We start from the raw sequence: 24282 nt of genomic DNA on the forward strand, positions 1-24282 counted from the left end.
ATGATGCATGTCCATACCATGTGCTCCTACTGTACATACATACTGTGAGAATATATATATATATTCTCATATATTCAACCTTTCAGTAGGGAGTTAGACAGAAAGCATGGGGTTCATTGTATTCGATTCAACCACAGAAACAAACAATCTGTGTAAGTATAATAAAATGAACAGAACTTACCCCTCGCCCCATGCTTGCCGTCCAGACGTCGGCAGGTTATAATGTGAAGGACAGAGCTTAGGGGCCCAGCCACAGCTGAGTCCACCCCCCCCACCCCCCATCCCCCCTTCGCCCCCCTCCACGTGTGGAAGACACTGGTGGCTTTTTTTGGGCCTTGCACCCCCACATCAGCCGTCCCATTGCCTCCTCTCTCTCTCTCGCTCTCTCTCTCTCTCTCTCTCTACCTCCTGTCACAGTAACCTGAGCCGTACACCCCCCCCCCGTCCTCTTCCCTCCCTCCTCTCCTATCCCAGGGCCTCTCTGCACCCCCCCCCCCCCCTCCGTCCCCCATACACACACAAACAGACAGAGGGACCTGCACCTGCTCAATATGTCGCCCCCCCGCTGCCCCACAACACACACACACATTCCTCCAGTCCCTTGGAGAACAACCCCCCACCACAACAACAGTGAAAAACAGCCCATCAATCATCAGTGTCAGCACAACAAATGAAACCCTGTACTGTATATAACATACAGTATATATAACAGTGGTGATAATCAGGAAACATTGCTGGCCCAATTGTCCTCTTGAGTGTGGCAGAATTTTTCGGCCCAAACAAGAGATTCCCGATCCCGCCCACTTTTCAGTCTAACGTGAAAATGAATTTCCTTTAAATACATCCAATGCTAATGACTATTTTTTTGCTTTCAGGGGTTCCTCTATTAACCATTTATTTATTTGTTGAGGTGAATTCTGATGAGTTTAGAAGCTGCAATGAAAAAAGTTAAAAAAAAAAAAAAACACTATACTTATCTTCTTTCATTCTAGCATTTTGTGGCTTTGTGAAGCAAGAATAATGCATCATCTGCCCCATCTTGCCCCAGCATTTTTTTTTTTTATTCAGTAACACAAGATATGTAATAATATAACGACACCATATTTCTACTTTATTTCACCCATTTTAAGAAGAGAACAATTGGAAAATGGGATTCAAAAATTATCTTCATTTTCTCCATAGGTGGAAAAAAAATGGATCTGGAAAGCTAAAAGCCCCCAAATTACAACACTTGAGGACTATAATGACTCTGAAGATTTAGAATAAAAAGGAAGCAGAGTATTTGGCCTTTGGATTCTGACCAGAGGCCAACTCCATTTTAATTGCATTGCACGAGTAGACCGGCTCTACAAACGCTGTAACCTCAATCCTAATACAAATAAATCTAATTCTAAATTTAATAATGATTTCACTTTACTAGTCATTTGTAAATTGTTATTCAAAGCTGAACGATTAACATCATTCACATATTGGGTGTCTGACTGTCGGTCTAACCCAAAGTGACTTGCAATTAGTGCTAAACAGTAATTAGCTTAAACTCCTAGATCACCAACATGAAACCTACTGTGACCATGCAAGAGTCATCGACACAGCACCCACACAAAACACGGTATGTGAAATTTATTAAGGTTTACTAAATCTTTAGTATGTAAACAAAATACATAGACAACATCAATATTGTTCATGTTTTGTTTTAGTGGCCTAAAAGACAAGAGGCATAAAGATGGCAGCCTCCTGGTTTGACCAGCCTTTCTGACCACATCATGCCCATAATCACCATCTCCCAAAGTGTCGGATGTTGACATTTGCAGGGTACATATATTGGAGTTTTAGTTATACAAACATAGGAGGAGGCAGAAATAATCTCATTGTTGAGTTAAACCTCAGAAAAAAGCTCTGAAAAAAGTTCACTTAAGGTTAACTCAACCAAAGATTGTTTCTGCCTTTAGGATGCCCTGCATCCAAAAAATATTTGTATAACTGAAACTCCAGTCTGTGTTTGGCATATTGATGTTCAGAAGCAGAACTCTGCTATCTGTAATAAGGATGATGGTAGCTTAAAGGTTAGAAGTGGGTTTGTGACCAGAAGGTTGCTGGTTTGAATCCCTGGGCGGGCAGAGAAGGTCTCGCTCCTCATAAACAGCCGGTCAGGTGCTGCAGATGAGTGGATGAGAGGCAGCAGGAGAAGACGCTGGATGTATTATGTGCAGTTATCTGAATATGAAGCAGAACATCGCTGAAAAAGAGCATATGCTCCCTCTCTGGATAAATAAAGACTGAAAAAATTAAGCCTTTCTTCAAATTCTAGCCACTCTGTAAAATGTGAAATGGTTTTTAATTGGCTACTGATCATTTATTTTGGGTTCATTATCGTTACATGTTCACAGTTGGGTAATGAGATGAGGTGAGACCACCTCATCTCACCACCACCACCTTTCAATCCTCACTTGTGTCCAGGGAGCAAAAAGGTTTCATTTAAAATGTTATTCCAAGACACAATCCATTTTGAATTAAAAAAAATATTACCTGGTGTTCATTTCTCAATATTTAAAACTTCCAGATTGCATCCTCTAAAATGTTCCTATTTTGTATGCAAATGTCTTAAGATAGTTAATAACTTCAATAGTATTCCATAATGAGTTTTACTTTCATGAGTATTCAAAATTTTCAAATGGTGGATATCTCATTTTAGAAGGAATTTCTTCTTTTGAAGAGTTCATGAAAGTACATCTTGGCAAAGACATTCCGCAGACACATTCGTGATGGATTTAGACAATTTCAATGACTTGGGACTGAAAGAAAGGAGACTGTAGACATTTTCATTTGGGTTTACTTTGTCTTCCTTTGACAACAGCTGCGCTTGGGGCTTTAATTTTTATTTACGTTCTCTTTACAACATATTATACAGAATCATCAAAAGATATTAGTGAGCCTGAATTATCACAAGCATTAAAATAAATGTAAAAAAAATGTAAGAAGCTCCAGTCATTTCAAAGAAAGGAATGTTACCGTGCAACTATAACTAATACAGTCCACAATACATACAAACGAAACATTTTTAAAAGACATTTTAATGCTGTTTGTCTTATGTCAGGTGTCTGTGTGGCCTTGCAGAAAAAGAAGAAACATTCTAACAATCCATTTGGCTGGATAGTTAAACAGCGACTAGTGAAATAGATCTCCAGTTATAAAGATGTGGATTATAGCACCTCCGTTCCCGTTACCAGTTTGAAAAGAAACATTCAGCACACTACACTAACCACCCTGCATATCAAGCACGCAGATCGCGATCCATCTCTGGCTTGGGGTTGGGGAAGGAGCGCCTCAAAAAGAAAGCTCCGGGGAAGAGAAGGCCCTATCTGTAGTGATACATATGGACTTTGGCTTGGTTTAACACGCCAGATAAGTCTCTTCCTCCAAAGCTTCCTCCTGCAGCAAGCGGCCGCCTCCCTTTTTTTTTTCTCCCCAGCCACATCACGCGGTATCTTAGGCTAACCTAACCCTTATCCGCCCTCATCTTCTCTCCGTCGCCGCGCGAGCACCTCGCCAAACTCCCGGAATGAAAAAAGCGATTTCCCTTCGTCGTCTTGGAACAAAATATGCGCCGAAGTAACAGCCACACAGTACCTCCCATAACACAAGGTCAGAAATATAATGGGATATTCCATAGAATACAATTACATTTCTTCCCTGCCTCAGTAAACATATTCTCCATGTGTTTGCTCGCACACATGTAAAAAATGTCTCGGAAAACATTATTTGCTTAGGGTGACGTACAGTTTTTTTTTTCTAAATATCATATCTCAATTTTGACACTCTTACTAGACACACATATACACAGAACACGCGTCGTATTTTTTTGAGACCGGAAGAAGAGCTAGCTAGATTATAAGTTTCTGTTTGGCGTCTTCAGTGAGAACTAAAGGCGATTCTGCCCATTTCCTTCCCTTGCCAGTAGGGGGCAGAGGAGAGCGGTGTGGCATTCCAACCAGCAGAAACAGAGAGTAAGGGATGGGGTGTGGGGCGGGGCGGGGGGTGTGTGGGTGTGTGGGTGTGTGTGTGTGGGGGGGGGGGGGCAGGCAGGGGACATGCCTTTGGGGGTGGCGGCATTTGAAGGGCGAGCGAGGGGGCGTTTGTCGATCATTTGGAGGGAAGGACGGAGGGGAGAGAGAGATGTCCATCACCGAGTTCGAGAAAGGGAAGAAGAGGAGGAGGAGGAGGAGGAGGAGGAGGAGGAGAGGAAGGACAGAAGAGAGAGGAGAAGAGCAGAGCTTTGAGCTGTGGGCCTGGCAGTCAGATAAGGAGAGGCTTAAAGAGTGGAGTGGATTGTGTATAGGCCTTTTCTATGGGGGAATAAGGCAGTGCAGAGCTGCCGGACGACAGGAAAAGGAGGAGATAAAGAGAACGAAAAAGACGTAAGGACAGAGGGAACGAAACAGGACCGGAGAGAGAGAGAGAGAGAGAGAGAGAGAGAGAGAGACAGAGAGAGAGAAACGTGGGAGAAAGGACGGCAGAGAAGAGAGAGATGAATCCCAAGATGGGGGGGGAGCGGAGATGAAGAGAGTGGAGGGTGAGAGAAAGATGTGGAGAGAGATATCCCGTTACCAGCACGCGCTAAAATAATTAGCCTCTGGGCTGGGAGGCGAGGAGGGAGAGAGGGAGGGACGGAGGGAGAGAGGGAGGGAGGAGAAACGTGCGAGTGAGGATTAGCTAGACCTAAAATAACTCGCAGAGCACAAAAGCTGCACCTCTTCCTGGTAAGCCCTTTGTCAGAGTCCTGAGAGTGTCCGCTGGCTCCGGGGCCGTGACGTCATCCCGGGTCGTCAGTCGCTGGCCGAGTCAACAGCGGACAGCCTCATGCACTCAGGCACAAACAGCACAGCAGGGCCCTCCCTCCCTCCCTCCCTCCCTCTTTCTCCTTCTTCTCCCCCCCCCTTCGGCTGAAAAATGTGCAGCTGTTACAGTAAGCCCGTACGCTCTTATAGGGCCAGAAATAGCCCCCTTTAGCCGGGGCACGGACACGGCGACAACCTCCATTAGCTCAAATGTGAGAGGATTGAATCACCCCGGGCGCGAGGGCTTGAACCTCTATCTGCGCCTGGCTGAGAGCAGGAATCATATTTCTCTCCGTCTCTCTATCGCTCTCCTCTCCCTCTCTCTCTCTCTCTCTCTCTCTCTCTCTCGCTTTTTCTCTCTCTTTCTGAAGTCCGGAGTGCACTCAAAGCACCGCTCAATGTGGGTGTGATTGAGTCGTAAACATTAAGGGGGGAAGATTCAGGGGACTCTAAACACGGAGGGATGTGTTCAGGTTCCTCTTAAAGAAGTTATGTGTGTAGTTAGGCCTTATACAGTTTTACAGTTTGCCCAATGAGTGCATATAGGGTCTCCTGTGAGGCGCTATAAAATCATTTTACACTGTTGCTATTGATATAGTAGGACTATTCTTACAGCCAGTACTGTCTTGAAAGAGAAGAGATAATGGGGAATAATGGGGGTTGCATCAGGCTGGGCAGAAAAGGAGGGAGCAGACTAGAGGAGTGGAGGCAGTCATGGAGAAGTCAGACCTTTATCTATAGGAGAAAGAATAGAAGAAAAGAGGGGAGAGAGAGAGAGAAAGAGAGAGAGAGGAAGAGAAAACAGGATAGAGCAGTTAGCATATAAATCACTTCTATAATTTGAATTAACAAGAAAGTCAGGAGAAAAGTGGAAAGGGGGAATTCACAGTGAAAGAGGAAGAAAGGGGATAGGAGAGAAAATGAATGAAGATCAGTGTGAGGGAGAAAGTTAGAGTTTGACACGTCGTCTCTAAAAGAGCAAATTGGCTTGTCCCCGCAGCCGGGGATTCGTGATGCGTATCGGACGCACCGGAGAAAGCTTTTCGCCGGATAGGATCGCACTGAAAGGAACCAAAAAGGCAAAACTCGGGGAACAGCTTTTAGATTTTGTTATCAAACCCAGCCGTCTCAGGGTCTCGCTTCAAATGGCATATCTCATGACCTGACAAAAGTACTCGGGGTGCCAGCTGGTGTAATAGATTATCACGACATCTTAGATCTCATATTGCTGCGTCTATCCTCAGCCGCCCGTGACAAAGAGGAGATATGATTTGACTCATTTATTAGGGGACTCGGGTTTTTGGCGTTTTGGTGGGTGTGAAGTAGGTTGAGCTCCCTTGGGACAAACTCGTTTTTTTTTTTAACTCTCTCACTCTCTCCTCGGTGGAATTCCCACTCTCTTATCCTCGACAACTCCCCCATCCCTCTCTGTCTCCTTCCCTCCCTCCCTCCCTCCCTCGCTCCCTTCTTCCCTCCCGGCCTCCCCTGCTTCCCTATTGGTCTATTTGAAGGTGAGCCTGTTGGCGAGGCGGGAGAGGAAGCCGAGTGATTTGGCCTGCCCTTTCCCTCCCTCGCCGCCGGCCCCCTCCTCCCCGTTTTTGCGGGTCAACTCCAGCTCGATGGTCATCAGCACCCGGCCCGAGCCGTCCTCCCCTCCCACTACTCTCTCTGTCTTTTTGACTAGGGTTTGCTGCTGCTTGGGCCGGGCCGTCGCCACCGCCGAGCGAATGGGCTGGAGCAGCCGGCCGGCTAGCCCGCCCCAGCCCTTCCCCGTATCCTATTTCTTATCCTTGCGCGACTCCTGCTTCTTCTTTTCCGAGGCGGCCGCCTTCACCTTGGAGGGGTCGGCGGGAGGCGCGGGGCCCTGTGGGGGAGGAAGGAGAGGGGGTCGGGGGGAGAACAGGGGAGGAGAGTCACTTCAGGAGGAAAGGAGCGTGAGGGAGAGAGGGGGGGTGGGGGGAGAGGGGAGAGAGGTTAGCGTCAGGAAGGGGTGAGATGGGCGGGTTAGAGGTGAGAGGATGAGAGACGGGTTAGGAGAACGGGTGGAGCTGTGTGAAGAGGAGAGAAATACACATTTAGGAGGAGGAGGAGAGAGAGAGACAGACAGACAGAGAGACAGAGAGACAGAGGGCAGGAGGTAGAGAGACAGTCCTTTTAGGGGAGGGGGTAGCAAGTGAGGGGGGGCGGTGTCCAGAGCTGTAAGGGGGTGACAAAACAGGTAACCATGCGTTAGGATGGGACACAGTGGCAGGCAGGCTCCATACACCTGTGACAACTGAGTGACAAATTATCAATAACATGCACATACACACACACACTGTATACCAGATTGGGTTCTTATTAGGGTTCGACCAATATGGGTTTTTGAACGCCGATACCCATGCGGATATTTTTGAATTGAAGATATTTTGTGCCGATATTCAATATCTTTAAATTTTACAATTTTCATGCCAAAAAAGTCCAAGTATTCGGCGTTTCCCCCTGGAGCGTTATTCTTCTGTAGGTGGAAATTAACAGCATTCAGACCTTCATGGGACACTAAAACCTTCCATTGAAACCCAGACTAATGAAATTCTTTTAGTGTTAGCAGCTCTTTAATCCTATTCAATGGTAGAGAAACTCTGGGATAGCCTGCTACATGGAAGTGAAAGAATTTGCTTACAAAACACTTCATTGAACTATTAAATAAATAAAATGTGTAATGAAAATATAATTTTATTACAAGTTTTACAGGGAGGAACCTCCATCATATCAGCAGTGAACTACTTGACTGGCTGATATCCAATATTCAATACAATGCAGACATCGGCTCCATATTGGTCTAACCCTAGTACTTATATAATTCATACATTCACTCTCACTCATTCCTAATAGTCTACTTATATCTCTCTATATATCTATGTCTATATAAGTATCAGGGGGATGGAAGTAAAGGGAACTAAAGAAAGGAAACAAGGGCTTCACTTGAGCACAACAAATCCTCACAACAGGAGGGACTGGACAGAGTGGAGATAAGGTCAAGGCAGCACTTAACTTTACAATAGCCTTATGTCAGTGCATTAACCTGTGCATTAACCTATTGGAAAGTATCACAAGTACACAATAATGCTGTGTTAGTGCTTAATGAAAACCTCGGTCATATGTAATGGGTGCGACAACAAGAGGCACAATATTCATGAGCACGGTATTATTGTGTACTTTCAATGCTTCTCCACAGGTTAATACACAGGTCAGTGGACTGGAATAAAGCTGGTGTAAAATTTAGGAGTTACCAAGGACAGGTGGAGTGAATGGAAAGCTGGATCTGGGGTTTTGAGACGGAAATACTTCTGTTCTGATACATCAGGTTAGTGAACGGTAAAAGGCACACTAGAGGCTGGTTCTACCCACTGAAGCTTGCACTAATAATACCCCACTGATTGCATTAGAAAATTTATCATCCTTAATTATGCACTCTGCACTAGCAGCACGCAGCCTGGTAACACAGTAATCGGAGCGTGCGCTGCAGCTAACATCCGACTCAGCCCGTCCGCCGTGATTACATTCGATCATACTTACATTCCCCAATATATCATCATATTGTTTGCGATTACGCATCCCACGGCATGCTCGGTTTGTGCTGCAACGTATTGCAGGGCTCCCACGCTAAACAGTGAGGCTGCCTTGTAAACACAGTCCCAGCCTGCTTATAGGCAGAATGCAGAACCACCCTTGTTACAGGGGCACAGTGCAGCAGAGGCTGCACACACTTCAAAGGGAAGGAGGGTACAGTGGGAAGAAGGAGGAGGGAGGGAGTGGTGGTGGGGGGGCTGGTTTTGGGTGGGGGGGGGGGTAGGTAGGTACGTAGATAGGTAGGTAAGTGGCCGGGTCCCCTGCTGCATACTAACACTCCTCCCCCGACAGACAGACGCAGGCGGAGACAGGTGATGAGGCGGAGGGGGGGAAGACAGAGAGAGAGAGAGAGAGACAGAGAGAGAGGAGGGGAGATTGAGAGGTAGATGAAGTGTGAGAGGTAGTGATTTTCTGTCCAGAACCGAAACTGATCAGAACGCTAAGGACCTGAGGAGAGGGAGAGGAGAGACACTGGGAGGGAGTGGGTGGTGGTGGTGGTGGTGGTGGGGGGGGGGGGGTGGTGGGGAGGATGAGGGGGTCGACAATGTGAGAGAGAGAGGGAGAGAGGGAGGGAGAGAGAGAGAGAAAGAGAGAGACAAAGAGAAAAGGGAAGAGGAGAGAAGAAAAGACGGATAGATGCTTCTCATGGTCAGCTAGGAAGTCAAAGGAACGGAGAGGCGGGAGGGAGGAGGGGAGGGGGGAGGAGGAGGGAGGAGGATGCGACTGAAGAGAGGGAGACAGGGGACCGGATAAAAGGAATGTGAATGAGAGAGAGGGAGGGAGGGAGTGAAGTAGTGGGGAGGCATTGGGGGATGGAAAGAAGAATGGGTGGGGTGTGCGTGTATGTGTGTATGTGTGTATGTGTGTGTGTGTGTGTGTGTTAGCTCAGATCGATACCGAGTGCACTCAATTATCATTCCAGTACAGTGTGTGTGTGCGTGTGTGTGTGTGTGTGTGTGTGTGTGTGTGTGTGTGTGTGTGTGTGTGTTCATTCCTGTGAGCCTTCCTTTGTGTGTGGCTGCAGGGCAAACTCCTCTCCCACAACTCCTCCACCTAATGGGGAGCAACACACACCATGGGGTTTCTCTGTCTCTCTCTCTCTCTCTCTCTCCCTCCCTCCCTCTCTCTCTCTCCCTGTTTCTCTCTCTCTCTCTCTATTTCTCTCTCTGTCTCTCTCTCCCTCTTTCAGTCCTCACTCACTCACTCACTCACAGTCTTCGAGATTTGTAGTGCAAGCCCAGCAAACGGAAAATAACCAAGATGGTGAGGCTGATACAAAATTGTGTTGTGTCAGCAGACCCTCCTAATAAGGGCTATTTGATCAAACAACCACTTATGAGCGCACTATGAAATCCCACGGGTCTTCTGTGTGCGGTGTAGCTAAAAGAGAGGAATCGGCTCTACAAAATAAAAAATAAATAAAAAAAAAAAAAGGAGTGCGAGCCCGGCAGATAGAATAGCTGTTTGTGCTGTGTGTTTTCTCCCAAGCCAAGACTTGCAGGAGAGTAACCGTAAATGACAACATTGTCAAATATTTCAGAGTGTCCTTTTGGCGGCGAGTTATTTATTCATATATGCACTGTCACCCGCCTCAGGCGCTTGAGAGCAACTGACTGCAGCTCAAGAGTAACCTGACAATCATGTGACAGTAGAAAGGAGAGAAAAAGACAGAAGGAGGAAAGAGGGCTCCGGGGAGTCGAGAACGAGTACAGTCTTTGAGGTAGATGGAGGGTGGCCCTCGCTGGTGTCGGCCCCTGGGTTTGTGCCACGGAGGCGGCTGGCGGACTCCCAAAGCCCCCGAAGCCCACCGCTGCCTCGTCGAAGCACTAGATTGTACCTGCGGCTAAATGACTCTCTGTCACAATAACACCTTTGATCCTCTGTCTCGAATATCCTTCTGTCTATCTCATTTCAAAGCTGATTTTGATTTAGGAAAATGCCTTGAACTCAAATCCCTTGACTTCTTTTCATTATCAGTATGCGAGGCGTACAGTCGATTACAATACACCCCCACACCCCCAGCCCCCATATTACCACAGAGTAATCAAACAGAACTTGCCCCGGTGCCTTGTATTCACAAAAGAATACAAGCCACCAAAATGTCTGATTAATCCACCACTTGAGGCTATCACACTCCCATGAGAAATGAAAAAAATACCCCAAATCCTCGGCGCACCGCGGCGCACAACCACTGATAACGGCCAAGACCATAATAGGCCCAGTGATTTTCATTTGACTCCCAGTGAGCGAAATCAGTGGCTCCCGTCCATTTTCCTACAGCGAGCAAATCACAGACCCATTCACTACAGCAACAGCATTAGCGGCGTGACTTGGCCTCGGCCATTTCACAGTTGCTGGTTTGATTTTTTTTGCCCCATGGCTGTTTACTTGCGCCGCGTTGTTTGGCCCTTGAGGAAAGCGAACGAGGGGCGAGGGCCACGTGAGGGGGGGGAGGGACAGTATGGGCTTTGAAGCAGCTCGAGCGCTGAGATTGCACTAGAATTTTAACAGCTTGAGCACTGTTATTAGTGTTTGCCGTGGAGCTTTTGAATGACACGTTATTTTGTTGTTGATGCGTGGCTTCAAGGAGGAGCCGGCTGAGTGTGTGGACATATTGCAGCTGCTTGGACTGGCATGGGGGAATGCGATTATGAAACTGTGCCGTTATGCACTGTCATGTTGGATATGAGCTATTGTGTGGCGCGCTGTAAAAGAATAGATGAATGCTCTCTTTGGCACCATATGTTTTCTGAGCCCTCCCAATTCCAACACTCATTGCAATTGTAATCACTCCAAGACAACGTCATTTTCCTATTTAGCGTGCGCTTACGACAGCAAACCCAAGCTGTTGCATTCACTGGCTGGCCCCATAACGTGGTATTGCTGAGTGATGTGTGTACTTGCGGTGGAGTGTATGAGGGGAAGGAGGGAGAGGAGGAAGAAGGGAAGGGGAGGAGAGGAGGGAACTTGCCTGTCTCTGCTGTGATCCCTCTTTCTTTTTCTTGCCATGTTTGCTGGAGGGGACAAAAGAAAGACAATGTCAGGATGTCGAATCTATCTCTCCCTCCAGTGGTCACAGGGCAGCATTGCCTGGCAGCTATCATAAAGTGAACAGCAGAGCACATCAACTTAATCTACTGGCCCTGTCTGAGACGCAGCCCCCGGGTGTTAGATGCGTGGAGATCTCATCGGATTGGATAGGTATAAGCAAGATGATGGATCCATTATCATCATGATCCAGTGGATAATCCACCCAGAATGCCTTGCAGTGCCTGGCTGCACCACTTATAATCATCTTGCTTTGGACCTGCACTACCAGTCAAAAGTTTGGACACACCTGGTTGAATGTAAAGCCAGTTTGATCTAAAGGCTTATGCTTAAATGCTTGGAAGTTGTTTCTTAGACAAATATAAATAGTGAAGTTGATCCTATGTATGAATTTCTTTCCAAAGCCTTTGCCTTTCCATCAAGGCAAAGGGCGGCTACTTTAAAGAATCTTAAATATAAGATAGTTTTGATTTGTTTAACACTTCTTTGGCCACTGCATAATTCCATTTGTGTTATTTCATAGTTTTGATGTCTTAACTGTTATTCTGAAATGTGAAAAATGTGTAAAAATAAAGAAAAATGTGTGTGTCCAAACTTTTGACTGGTAGTGAGTGTAATCTAAATGAGGGCTCCAGTTTTGGGGCATTACCTATCTCTTTCCAGCTGGCTCACCATGCAAGGCCCAGTCTAACTTCACATCTCTGAACCTCGCACACCTAATCTAACCTAAACCGTGGCACCGCGGCTACGCCTGCTTGGCCACGCACGTCTCGGTGCCAGGGATGGGCTCCGGCGTCGGCCCCAGTCCCTGGCACAGACCGGGCTGGCAGAAGGCCGCCGGGCACGGGCCGGGCACTGACCTGACGCTGAGGTTGAAGACGCGACGCGCCACCAGGAACCTCATCAGGTAGTAGATGACCACGATGAGCACCAGCAGGCCCAGCACCACCCCGATGATGGCTCCCGTAATCACTCCAGCCTGGATGGGCACTGTGGGAGGGAGAGGCAAGGAGGAGCGAAGGAAGGGTGGAGGAGGGAAGGTGGGGGGGTGGTGGAGGGGAAGATAAGGAGCGAAGGAAGGGGGGAAGATGACAGGAAGCAGAGAGAAAGATGTCGTGAGGGAGGAGAAATGGAGGGTGGGATGGAATAGAAAGAGGGAAGAAGAGAGGGGAGAAGGAAAGAGATTGGAATAAAGAAAAGGAAGAGGAGGAGAGATTAGAGGTAGATTAAAAAGGGAACGGGAGGGATAGAGGTAGAACAAAAGACGTAAAGAGACGAGATGGAAGTAGAATAAGAGGGAAGAGAAGGTAAAATAAAGGTCGAATGAACGAATGAAAGAGGGAGAGGATGGGAGTGGGAATGAGATGTTGGTAGGAGATAGAGGGAGGGGGGAAGGAGGGGAACGCAGGTGGAATAAAGGCAGAAAAGGAGGCGAAGAGAAGGCGAGACGAAGGTAGAATAAAGGAGGCGGGAGCAGAGAGGTAGAATAATGGAGGTGTGAGAGACGGTGGAAGAAGAAGACGGGAAAAGGAGGGAAAGAAGAGAGAAGTGGGAGGGGACGGCAAGAAGGAGGGCGAGGCGGGGGGAGAAAAGGAGTGAGAAAGTGAGGCACCGATAGCGATCTCAAATAGAGAAAGAGAGATAAAATTGTAATTGATTTCATTTAACGGGAGGGTGCGAGGAATTCTAACAAGGCAGTATAGCAGGAGCAGTCTGAGCACAGTACTCGCTTTCGTCTGCAGCGCACAGCGTAAATTGAGATTAATTTCCGAGTTCGGAGTGATTATAACGACAATTGAGAACAGTTGGCTTCTGACGAAAAAAAAATACCCGCAAAAACAGAAAAACGCCATATGGACTCACAGGAAAGCTAATGAGCAGACACAGATGTAAGACAATATAGGCTTTAGGCATTACATACTCTGAATCTGAATTTGCTGCGGACCCCCCCCACAGAACTCATTTCCCGGACCCCTCCCCCTCTCACCCTTCTCAAAGACCAGCAGCCGGACGCTGGAGGGCCGGCCCACTATGTCAGGGGGGTTCTTGGCGTCGCAGGTGAAGGTGCCGTTGTCGCTGAAGTCCAGGTTCTTGAGCAGGATGGAGCCGTCGCGGCGGCCCGGGTTCCCCACGAACTCCAGCCGGTCCCTGAACGGTCCCTTGTTGTCCACATAGGGGGCGCCGCCGGTGTAGTGGAAGATCTGGGAAGGGCAGAGAGGAAATGCTTGTAGTGTCACCCATACTGACTTGTATTTATTTTTAAAGAGCAACTGCACCATGATGTGTTTGACTGGTTTTTTTTGTAGTCATGAGGCACTTGTGGAGTTTATCATGTACTTGTTCCATGTCTTGTTTTCATTATCCTTGTTTTTAATCTGTTTATGTGGCATTTGTTCTTTGAAGAGCACTTTGCAGCTCTTGACTGAAGCACTTGACTGCTTATTTCAGCTCCACATTAGTAAATTGGCCATGCTGTAGTGAAAAGCACCGGCCATGATAAAACATGGAAACAACGTCAGTAAAATCCAGCCGTTAATATGGACATGTGACGAATTTCGCATTTTTGTCTTGAGTTCTTTGTCTACAGTTGATTTCAAGTTTTAGTGCTCTTGACATCAGGCTCCATTTCTTCTAATAAACAGTATTTTGCAATGATGTGCGATACGGCTGCAAATACTGCATGTCCCCTAGGATTAAAAATAGTACTGAGTGAAACTGAGTGTGTGTTTGTGTGTGTGTGTGTGTGTATCATTACATTTTACATACTGTTCTCCATTTGCTTCAAATTGAACTGTGTGTGTCAGATTCCATCAATCCTGTTTGTTAAAAGTAGCAAAAAATGTATCTATTTCTCCATGCTATAGTGAAAAACATTTCAACATTGATTGATTGATTTGATTGATTTTAAAACAGTCATGTTTAAAATCCTGACTTCCTAACATTAAGCTGCACAAGGAAACTTTGCACTTTGGTTTTTGAATTTTTGAAATATGCACATATGACGAATTTCGCATTTTTGTGGAGTTATTTGTCTGCAGTTGATTTCAAGTTTTAGTGTTCTTGACATCAGGCTCCATCTCTTCTAATAATCAGTATTTTGCAGTGACGTGCGAACATCTCATATAAAATTAAAAAAAATAGTACATAGGATTCTGTATAAAACGAATTTAAAAACTATAAAACATTGCACACTTAATGTCGGCAATATTGGGTGGTTGTGTGAGAGTCACTGTTGCTCCCCCTAGTGGGTAAAATCTCTGCGTACATGATGACAAAGTTACCGCACCTGTCTAGTGCCAAACCGCACTGCTGAGAACAGCCAAGACTGGGGGTGCCATCCCATTATAAACCCAGTGTTTGAAGAATTGATTTTTGAGAGATGGTTTTAGGTGCCGATTGATTTTGGGGGAGGCTGATATTGCCAGAGTATATACAGATTGGAGGGCTAGGGGTAGTAGGTGCTGTTGCCCAAGACCCCATTAGGTCAAAGTCTAACCCAGTTTAAATTTTGGTAAACAATCAATTTTAGCTACTTGGCTAATTTGGGGTTTGAGGCCTCGGGACAGCCTGTGGGAACCATAAACAAGTCATCCATGAATTACACGCACCCTTTCACATGACATGACTTGTCAGAAATCAAATACGACATTTTAAAGGACAAATCCGCCATGAAAACAGATAGAAGTATGAAGCTGAAAATCTGCCTGGAGGGGGGAAAAGAAAAGAGCGACAGAAGATAAGGAAAAAAGAGGAGAGTAATCTAGTTTCAAAGGGAGGGCACGGTGGGAGACGGATGAAGGCAGAGGAGGTGAGGGGAGGAGATAATGAGAGAGGAGGGGAGGGACAAAGAAGGCAGGGCCGGGGAGGGGGAGATTAAGGGAGGTGGACGGAGGGAGGCGCAGTCAGGACGGAGAGATAGAGAGATGAGAGAGATAGGAGGGAGATAAGGGCAGGGAGAGCGAAATTAAAGAGCAGGAGGCAGGTGAGGCAGGGAGAAGGAGAAGAAGATGAGTGGGGGAAAGTTTGTGTGTGTGCTTGGGCTTCCTACGCACCTGTGTGTTAGATGAAACTGAGAGTGTGTGTGTGTGTGTGTGTGTGTGTGTGTGTGTGTGTGTGTGTGATTACATTTTACATATGTATACTGTTCTCCATTTGCTTCAAATTGAACTGTGTGTGTCACATTCCATCAATCCTGTTTGTTAAAAGTACTTATTTCAGCTAAAAATTGATACATATCTCCATGCTACAGTGAAAATCATTTTGACTTTAACTGATTGATTTGATTGATTTTAAAACATCCTGACTTCCAAACATTAAGCTGTACAAGGAAACTTTGCACTTTGGTTTTTGAATTTTTGAAAGTTTAAGACTTCATTACCCAGAAATCATGTAAACTACACCCCTCCTTGGACCTAAATGCATTCTTCTTCATGGCCGGTAGGGGGCCGGGGGTGGTGAAAAAATATTTTGGCAGCAGGCTTAGCCATTGTTGGCGAGTCCAGATTTCTCTCGACGGAGCACTCATTTGGGCCAATAGGCTGAAGCTGCAAGGTCTCAATTAGAAGGGATGGGATGCTCCTCTCTGTTGCCGCTCCACTTAGAGATTTAGGCCAGTGGTTCTCAACCTTTTTCAAATCAAGGACCCCTAATTTAGTCCACATTAGCACCAGGACCCCCATTTGATGAGATTTCGTCTCTCTGACCCAAATCTGAGAATATTTTTTATTGTCAGATATGATTTTGACCAGACTGTCTGTACTGTAGGTAGAGAGATAACAGAGAAAACTATGATCAAAATAGTCATTCTAAAATGACAAAATAATGAAGTTTACCAATTCATCAATTTACTGGGGACCTCCTGGAATGCCCTCAAGGACCCTTGGTGGTACCCGGACCCCACGTTGAGAACCACTGATTTAGGCTGATAAGACTTTTACATAAAAATCTTGCCTAGTGCAGCTTTAATGAACAAGTATGAATAATTTAGCACTTTTGTAGAGATTTACAGATTGCTTTACAGGTTGCTCCCCCTTATGGTTCATATCTCTGGTAGTTTGATGTAACTGCATACTTAATTTCTGCACATGATAATGACATAGGTGTGGGAGTTACTACCACTGTCTAGTGCCAAGCTACACTGCTGCATCTTTGAAATATGCAGTAGGTGTGTGTGTTTGTGTTTTCACTTACATTTGCTTCTTGTGTGCATGCCATTTGTGCATGCATATTGTATGTGTAGCTGTACATGTTGGTGTCTTAACATTTGTGGTGTGAAGTTACAGTGTGTGTGTGTGTGCGTGTGTGTGTCTTACAGAGATGCTGTCCCGGGAGCCGTCAGGCCTGTATGTCCAGGAGAAGGTGACGTCCTCGGAGGTCCAGCGCCAGGAGAAGAAGGAGCAGGACAGTCGGACGTCGGAGCCCACCAAGGCATGGCGTTCCCAGCCTGTGTAGATCACTATGGCCTGGGACTGCTCCGGCACTGGGAGACACACACACACACACACACACACACACGATTCAAATATTCTAGTTTGTTTTAAGGACGGTTAAACAATAGATACATATTGTCTACCACACAGCCTGGCTACCTTTTACTGCAGACAATGAATAGAATTTTCTAATTGTGCTGCCTTTTTTTTTGACTGGCCTGCAATCTGTAAGCTTTCTGTTGCAACTCGCTCAAATACGTGTCCTTGTGTTGTTAGACATTATATTGACTTGCATTCTTCACAAAATTCTTTACCTTTTTCAACCCTTACTGTTTCTCTAATTTGATGAAACAAAACAAAACACTCGTCACCAAACCACTTTTCTCTTCTCAAATGTAAAAATATAGATCACAAATACTGGCATACACACACACACACACACACACATGCAGTTAAATTGCACATTTAGGTTTGTCAAATCTGCAATTGATGCAGACATGCACTTAACAAATATTTAGATTTTTGCTGAAATATTAGTGTTATAGTCTAAAAGTCAAAGGGGAACATAATTTTCTCTATTAATATGGATTATGTTGACTTAATCATGTGCGCTATTAATGCTTGAATAATATTTAATGATCAATGTTAATTTGGCTTGGGCTGCAAAATCAATATTTTACTTCCCTAGAAAATGCAGTCAGCATCTCAAACAACAACAATCAAATCCCCTGGGAGCTACAAGCCTCTGCCACTGTAATATTAACTGGTACAACAACATTTTTGTATTATTCAACTTCATTGTAAATGTGTTGATGGACCTCCACGAGTCACAGTAGTCTCATAGCAACGTCAACACTAAGTATTCTGGAGCTTTCTGCCTTTTTTAACACCCAGAGGAAAGTTCACAGCTTTTACTGCGAGCGTCCTTGAGTGAGCGCCGTTAGTGCAGCCAGCCCACAGAAAACTTGTCAATGAAATCACGCTTGACATTTTTAATTAAAATTCTGACAAAACTGCACATATCTGACAGGAGGAGAGCAGAGAAAGCTGTCTGCTGGATATCACAAGCTCTGCCAACCCTCTGTTTAGAAGTCATAATATTAGTGCTCTTTAAGTTTGCGAGCCTGGAGAAACCAGCTTTGTGTGTGCAAGAGAAGCACAGACAGATGCATGCTGGTCACTGTAAAGCCCTGAAAGATTAACTGCTTCTTCTACAGGTGTATTATTGGCCTCCGTTGATGAAATCAATACAGGCAATAAAGAGATATCACTTAAAATGCTTTAGCTGACCTGGATGCCTACCAAGTAAGTGCAGAGGGAAATAGATCAGTTAATTCCTCCTGTACCGCTCTAAGCCTATTGGCCTTGTCTTTATTATCAGGTCCATCAGTTTTCAGACAAGAATTGAAGAAAGGCAACATTTAAGAAAATGTAGAAAAAGGCTCATCTTCATATCCGCATTTAACCTTTAACCCCAGATGAGAGGAAAGTTAATCTCTGGATCTGCACTTCCAGTAGCACTGAGGTGAAATCACAGGCTAGGTACAGCATGTCAGTACTTTGAGCCATCATCAAAATAAATCTGAACAAAGTTTAGATTAAAAAGAGCAAATTGTTTTTTTTTCTTTTTACCTATTCCCAGGAGGACAACCGACGCCAGCGCCAAAAACGTCAGCATGGTTTCTGGCTTCTACGGAGCTCCCAAAAGTGATGCTGCAGACCTAACAGGAGTCTGTAGAGAAGAGTCCCACTCTGGAAGGAGAGTGAGTGGAAGGAGGAGAAAGAAAGAAAGAGAGAGAAAGAGAGAGGGAGAGAGAAGGGGTGCAGGATGCCAGGACAGAGGGCTTCAAAACAGGACAACAACAGAAAACCCACTGTCCCCTGGTTTATACCCAACCACACCCCTTGGCCTGGCCCAGCCCGGCCCATTCCTCCTCTCCCCTCTTCCTCTCCTTCCCTCTCTTTCTTCACCCCACCCTTCCCTCCTGCCACTTCTCTCCATTTCTTCCCTCATTGAAACAAATTACACACATTATCTCTTGAAGTGCAAGAAAAACACTGGGCGAGAGGCACACAAGCACCGAGTGTCTAGATGGTGAATTAATTGGGTAAACAAAGGGCAACTCGGGGCGAATTTGCAAAGATGTGTGCAACGTTACACCACGATGAATACAATAAGTTAGATTACAATCTTGGGCGCGATGTGATGACTCCTGCGAAAATGCTAATCGATGCTTAGTATGTAGGAGCGAGCTGGGGCGTATGACGGGAATCAGTTGCTCTGTATGTGATCACTGCACGTGTGTAAATATTACATGGGAAGGTGGGAGGTGTTTCGTCCGACTCGGCCTGTTTCTGTCTGTTTACAGTGAGGGAGGGGAGGGGAGGGGAGGGGGGGATCCTGCAGCGAGGTCAATGCAGCGCTCTCTCCTCCATCCCCTTCCCTCACCCCATCTCCCCTTTTCTCCTCTCCCTGCACTTTCACCCAGGTTCCGAGGCCAGCGGACGAAAACAAAGCCCCGAGTCTTCGCTCTCTCTCTTCTCTCTGTCCTCCCTCTCTCCAGATTCCTGTCGTTTGCTGACGTCTAGCACTCAGAGACAATGGAGAGAGAGGGGGACAGGGGCTGACTGGTGTATGCCCGTCTGTCAATGGCGCTTTCTTCCTCTCCGACCTCTCCCTCATTCTCTTTCTTTCTTTCTCTGCCTCGTTTTCTCCACACACACACACCCCCACCAGACAAAGCTGTGTATTCACTCTGCAGCGCCCACTTCTAGCTTTTCCAGTAGCACAGACAGGGAGAGAGTGGGGAGAGACCTGCTATATATAGATGGGTTGATATGAGGACAAGCGAGACAAGAGCGAGACAGCATCAGATGCAGGAGCAGGAGCAGACACTGAAGGGGGGGAAATAAGAAAGAGACGTGAATAAACTAACATAGTGGAGTGGAATTTCTGCGAAAGCCTCAATTCTGAAGGCCTCATTCCATCATTTTTTGTCATACGTCATAAATATGCATTTATTTAGCCGCTGGCACCATAATAGTGAATACATGCACAGATTAATGGTCTGCAGAACTCCCCCGGCTACAGTAAACACACAAGTTATTACAAATTATTCCCATCATTAAGTTTACACCATATCTCATGACTTAACATTTGACACTTCCTACCTGTCCCCTTGGGAACATACAGCCTGTATACAGGATAAAGAGAGAAGAGGCACTCGACAAGGTTGTCCACTTCCTCCACTTTACTTTCTTTCTAAATGTTGTTTTATCGAACCTTTACTGATCCAGGTTCGTCATGTTGAGATGAAGGATCTATTTGGCAAGGGACTCCTGGCCAAGGCAGCAGCAGCACATTTAGTTACAGATAAACTTCTGCTTACATATGAGGCCGCGGCACAAATTCTTGCCACTTGTGACAAATCGCAAACCACTCATTCATCTTAACACCTCAAATACCGCTGACGGATCAGTTGAACAAAAAAGACCATCTGCCAACTTGTTGGCGCCATCAACTGTCTAAGCTTTGGCTTGAACCGCCTAAATCGCGACATCCTTAACGATTATGGCAGATCCTGCCTTCGGGCCCCAGAGAAACAGGGGGATTCTTTATGAGCCTGGCAGGTGCAGAACGTGGCAAGCGCCCAAACTCGTCAGCACCGAGCGACGGTGGCAGCAGCAGTGGCTGAGCTTGGCAGGCAGAAACTGTATCAGATATAGAGCGAAGGCCCCCATTCCTTCAGCTGGCAGTGATATAGCACACTAATGTAGGAGAGGGAGAGATTATCTGCTGCTAAATTATACAGAGAGGAGAGGTCGAGAGAGAGGGAAGGGGAAGAGGTACCAGTGAGGAACAGTCAGAGAAAACTGGATGTGTGGAGCCATTTTGAGGTTTTAGTGAAATTATACATGAGTCCTCAGCCACACATTAGTGATATTGAGGGGGACAAGGCTTCAGATCGATTGGTGTTATTAGAGATGACTGAATACGCAAAGTTCCTCAGGCTTCAGCCGCTGTGTGAAAACTATAATGCCTGTCTGCTTGCATAACCCATCAAATTTGTTTTCATGGGTTAGACAGTGGCCTCAGTTGCATTTTGTGAGGGCATGTCATTAGACACCCGTAGAAATTTATAGAGCATATTTTCTTATGATATTGTAATTTTCTTTGACATAGAATTATTTCCAATGGAAGAAAAAAAAAACATACCAAGCGCATAATCAAAAGACCAGGGATAATCAGAGTCTGGGAACGCGTCCCAAGCTGTAGATTTTAGGCGCTCTTGTCAACTCTATCCATGTCTAATTTGTCTGCAACGTTTAGTATGTTCGTCACAGTTCCGAGGGTGCAGCCCCGATCACAAGGCGCGCTGGCAGATGTGCAGAAGGGGAATGTCTTGAGCTTTTTCCGGAGCAGAGGGCTGCTGTAAATGTCTTGGGACGGGACCGCTGGAGGGTTTCTCGCCGGTCATGACGAAGGGGAGAGCGGAAAACACGAGAGAGAGAGACACTACAGAGGCCAGTTCACATAAAGGTCATAAGACTAATGACCATAGCAATGATTCAATGGAGCGCACTACAGTCTTAGCCCCTTAAGTACAAGCCTCTCAGTGTGGGCCACGAGTGAAGCGCTGAGAAGGGGGGGAACAACAACCGCCATCATAAACCAATCATAAGGCAGTCTCTTAAACGATCAGCTCACACAGTTTTTGCTGCAGGGGTTGGATAATCAAGCAAAGCATTAGCATAGCCAAATAAGGCAAATGAGCCATGGTGAGCAATAGGCCAGAAAACTGTCAAAAGTTGAGGCTAGGAGGCAGGATTAAATATATCTATAACGGTTTACATTATCTAGGTTTCTTAAAGGGACACAGGTTAACATCCTGCTGTGTGACTAAAAAAAGATCTTCAGTGGGAAACTGCCGCAGGAGATATTACTAGAATGCATCTGTACACAATTCTTTTTTTTAGATTATTTTTGGGGCATTTTTTATTCTTTCGGCATTATTTTTAGATAAATAGATACTTTATTTATCCTCAAGGAAACTGCTTATTTGATAGTTGACAGTGGAGAGAGACGAGAAAGATATATAAATGCAACAAAGGTTACCAGGACCCAGGATGTTACGGTTATGTGATACGACCACTGACCAGGACGCCCCCACATTTAGCTGACAGTCCCATCTGTTCAATATCTTGTTCTAGGACACTTCAGCAGGAAACATGGCTGTTTGTGAACATCTGTGTCTTTGCTGTCGCAGGGATTGAACCTGCGATCTTTCGGTTACAGGACGGTCCCTCTGTGTCCCACGAGCGCACGGCCCTAAACGACTTTTCATTTCATGGAGTTGGAGTGCTGTGATGAGTCATAGAGTGCATACAATGCAGCGCTGTCTCTTGTGTACAGGACCTGATACTCTGCTGGACTGGAGACCACAGGGCGAGGGGAATCATATAAAGGGCCCAAAAAGAGGCCTGACATCATCAAATCCAAAAGGTTACTGGCCAACGCTCAGCGCTCCTGCTCAAGAAAAACACTATTGATATTCCGTGGGTTCGGTCGGGGACAATAGCCGGGCCTGTCCCTCCCTCTGTCCCTCGTGGCCTCGCATGGCAGAGATGTCACAGAGAGCACCAAACAAATGGATGGAGGGATAGAAAGGGATGGAGGGATGGGGAGGAGGAGGAGGTGGAGGAGAACAAACACATTGTTCTCGGGGTGGAGAAAGGGGTATTGTGAGCAAGACAGATAGCTTATGTGGGAGAACGGGGTGTGGGGAGGGAGAGAGGGACACAAAAGGACAGAGAAAGGTGAAACCTGGCATTTGTCACAGATGCCCCCGTTTTTTTCTTACAGTTGGGGGTAATCCATAACCCTGCTTTTGGGGGGACACTTCCTAAAACTTTCAGACAAAACAAACGGCGGGGAGGGTTCCACCATGGCCGAGGCTTCTCTTCAGCCTGCCTTTCATCTGTCGCAGCGCCAGGAAGCCGCCGGCCGCCACTCATATCATCCCGAATCGGAGCCATGACATGATTTGATCTGTCAGTTGCTTGGTTTTCGCGTCTTGCTCCCCACCCCAAAGCCTCCCCTAACCCTCCCCGACGAGTGCAGCAAAACAAACGAGAGTAATTCAACAGAGGCTACAGGCAGATAGGTTTGCAAGTGCGACTCCCCCAGTGGGAGCCGGTCTGAACGGGTGACTTGATGTGAACTAACAGCACGGCTGTTTGAACACAGGCGAGGAGAGGAAAGCGGGCCTCGGCGGGGATGGAGGCCGCCGCACCGCCATGCCCCGCAGGCGTGTGATGTGCGCCAGCTGCCCCCCTCGGTAAACATCAGTGACACACACACACACACACACACACACAAACACGTGCCGTGACACAAGCACACGCTTGCACAGTCAATCACACACATAGTCCCACAGGCTTGCACATATACACAGTCAAACACGTGCAGTCACACACACATTTTTTTTGCACAGGGATGCAGATGAACAGGAGTTCAGTCACACATGAACAAAAGAAGAGGCAAATACAGAAATATACTGAGGTGCCGGTATTTACACCTACAACAAAGTCACAGACATTCAGGGAGAGTTTCACACTAAAGACACCCTTTCCTTCCGCTGTCACAATCACACATACGCAAATAAGGCTGAGACATAACACTTGCTGCAGTCAACCTTCAGAGTAATTCACAACAAAAGCCAGCATCATACAGCGCACAATATGGAATTGAATTCATTACACATTTGCATTTTCAATATTTCATGCTCTGTTGCCTGTTTGATTTCCATTAGGGCCTTTCCCATCCCTCACACTTGCTGTTTAAAGGCAACTTCTAAAGCAACAGCTACAGCTGACAATTCCTATTTGAATTTCAGATTTTTGTAACACCAACGGGCCCCTTGTTTCGATTCAAAAAATAAGCGAGATGTGATGATGATATTCAAAATGAGTGATAGATGGTGCCCAAAGAAATCCACACTGTGAAAGGGAAAATAGGATAGATTTATTCGAAAGCAAACAGGAAAAAAAAAAAAAAAAACACTTAGAATATCCAAAGGCTCACATGGAGGGGGAGAGGAAAAATAAAAATTAATGAAAAAAAAAATAGAGAGTATGGATAGGCAGAGATAAACAACAGTGGCAGATGGAAAGGGCAGGCAAATCTGAATTTGGAATTTCCATGGTTATTCTACCACAATGGTGTCCTTCTCCTCCACCTCCCCTTCAGCAGACACACACAGGCCACTGCCTACACACTTCCACACACACACACACACACAAATAATAGGCTAACCACCAGGCGTGCAGTATGCACACTCGCATACCAAGATACAGCA

General features: G+C 46.1%; 2 protein-coding genes across 3 annotated transcripts in view; both read right to left on the reverse strand.

Moving 5' to 3' along the window:
* The window catches only part of atp1a2a (ATPase Na+/K+ transporting subunit alpha 2a), a 36229-nt gene extending 36036 nt beyond the window's left edge, over positions 1-193 (reverse strand). Inside the window, exon 1 of the mRNA XM_071527836.1 lies at positions 182-193. Within this exon, the coding sequence (XP_071383937.1) occupies positions 182-193 (12 nt within the window). The remainder of the gene's footprint in view (positions 1-181) is intronic.
* Positions 194-6331: 6138 nt separating this feature from the next.
* mpz (myelin protein zero) lies at positions 6332-18764 on the reverse strand. Of its 2 annotated transcripts, none has more exons than XM_071527840.1 (6): positions 18557-18764; positions 16808-16974; positions 13483-13696; positions 12356-12485; positions 11419-11461; positions 6332-6699 (listed from the first exon to the last, which is right to left on the reverse strand). In XM_071527840.1, exons 1-6 carry the CDS (start codon positions 18600-18602, stop codon positions 6613-6615), a joined length of 687 nt encoding a protein of 228 aa, XP_071383941.1. In that variant the 5' UTR covers positions 18603-18764; the 3' UTR covers positions 6332-6612. The 2 variants fall into 2 exon arrangements, with proteins under 2 accessions (XP_071383941.1, XP_071383942.1); XM_071527841.1 differs by having other exon boundaries at positions 6332-7031.
* Positions 18765-24282: the final 5518 nt, after the last annotated feature.

The sequence above is a fragment of the Centroberyx affinis genome, unplaced genomic scaffold (assembly GCF_046629955.1).
Source record: "Centroberyx affinis isolate AG114_WGS23_722 - 3 ecotype Tasmania unplaced genomic scaffold, CSIRO-AGI_Caff_v1 ptg001580l_1, whole genome shotgun sequence".
NCBI classification, from domain to species: domain Eukaryota; kingdom Metazoa; phylum Chordata; class Actinopteri; order Beryciformes; family Berycidae; genus Centroberyx; species Centroberyx affinis.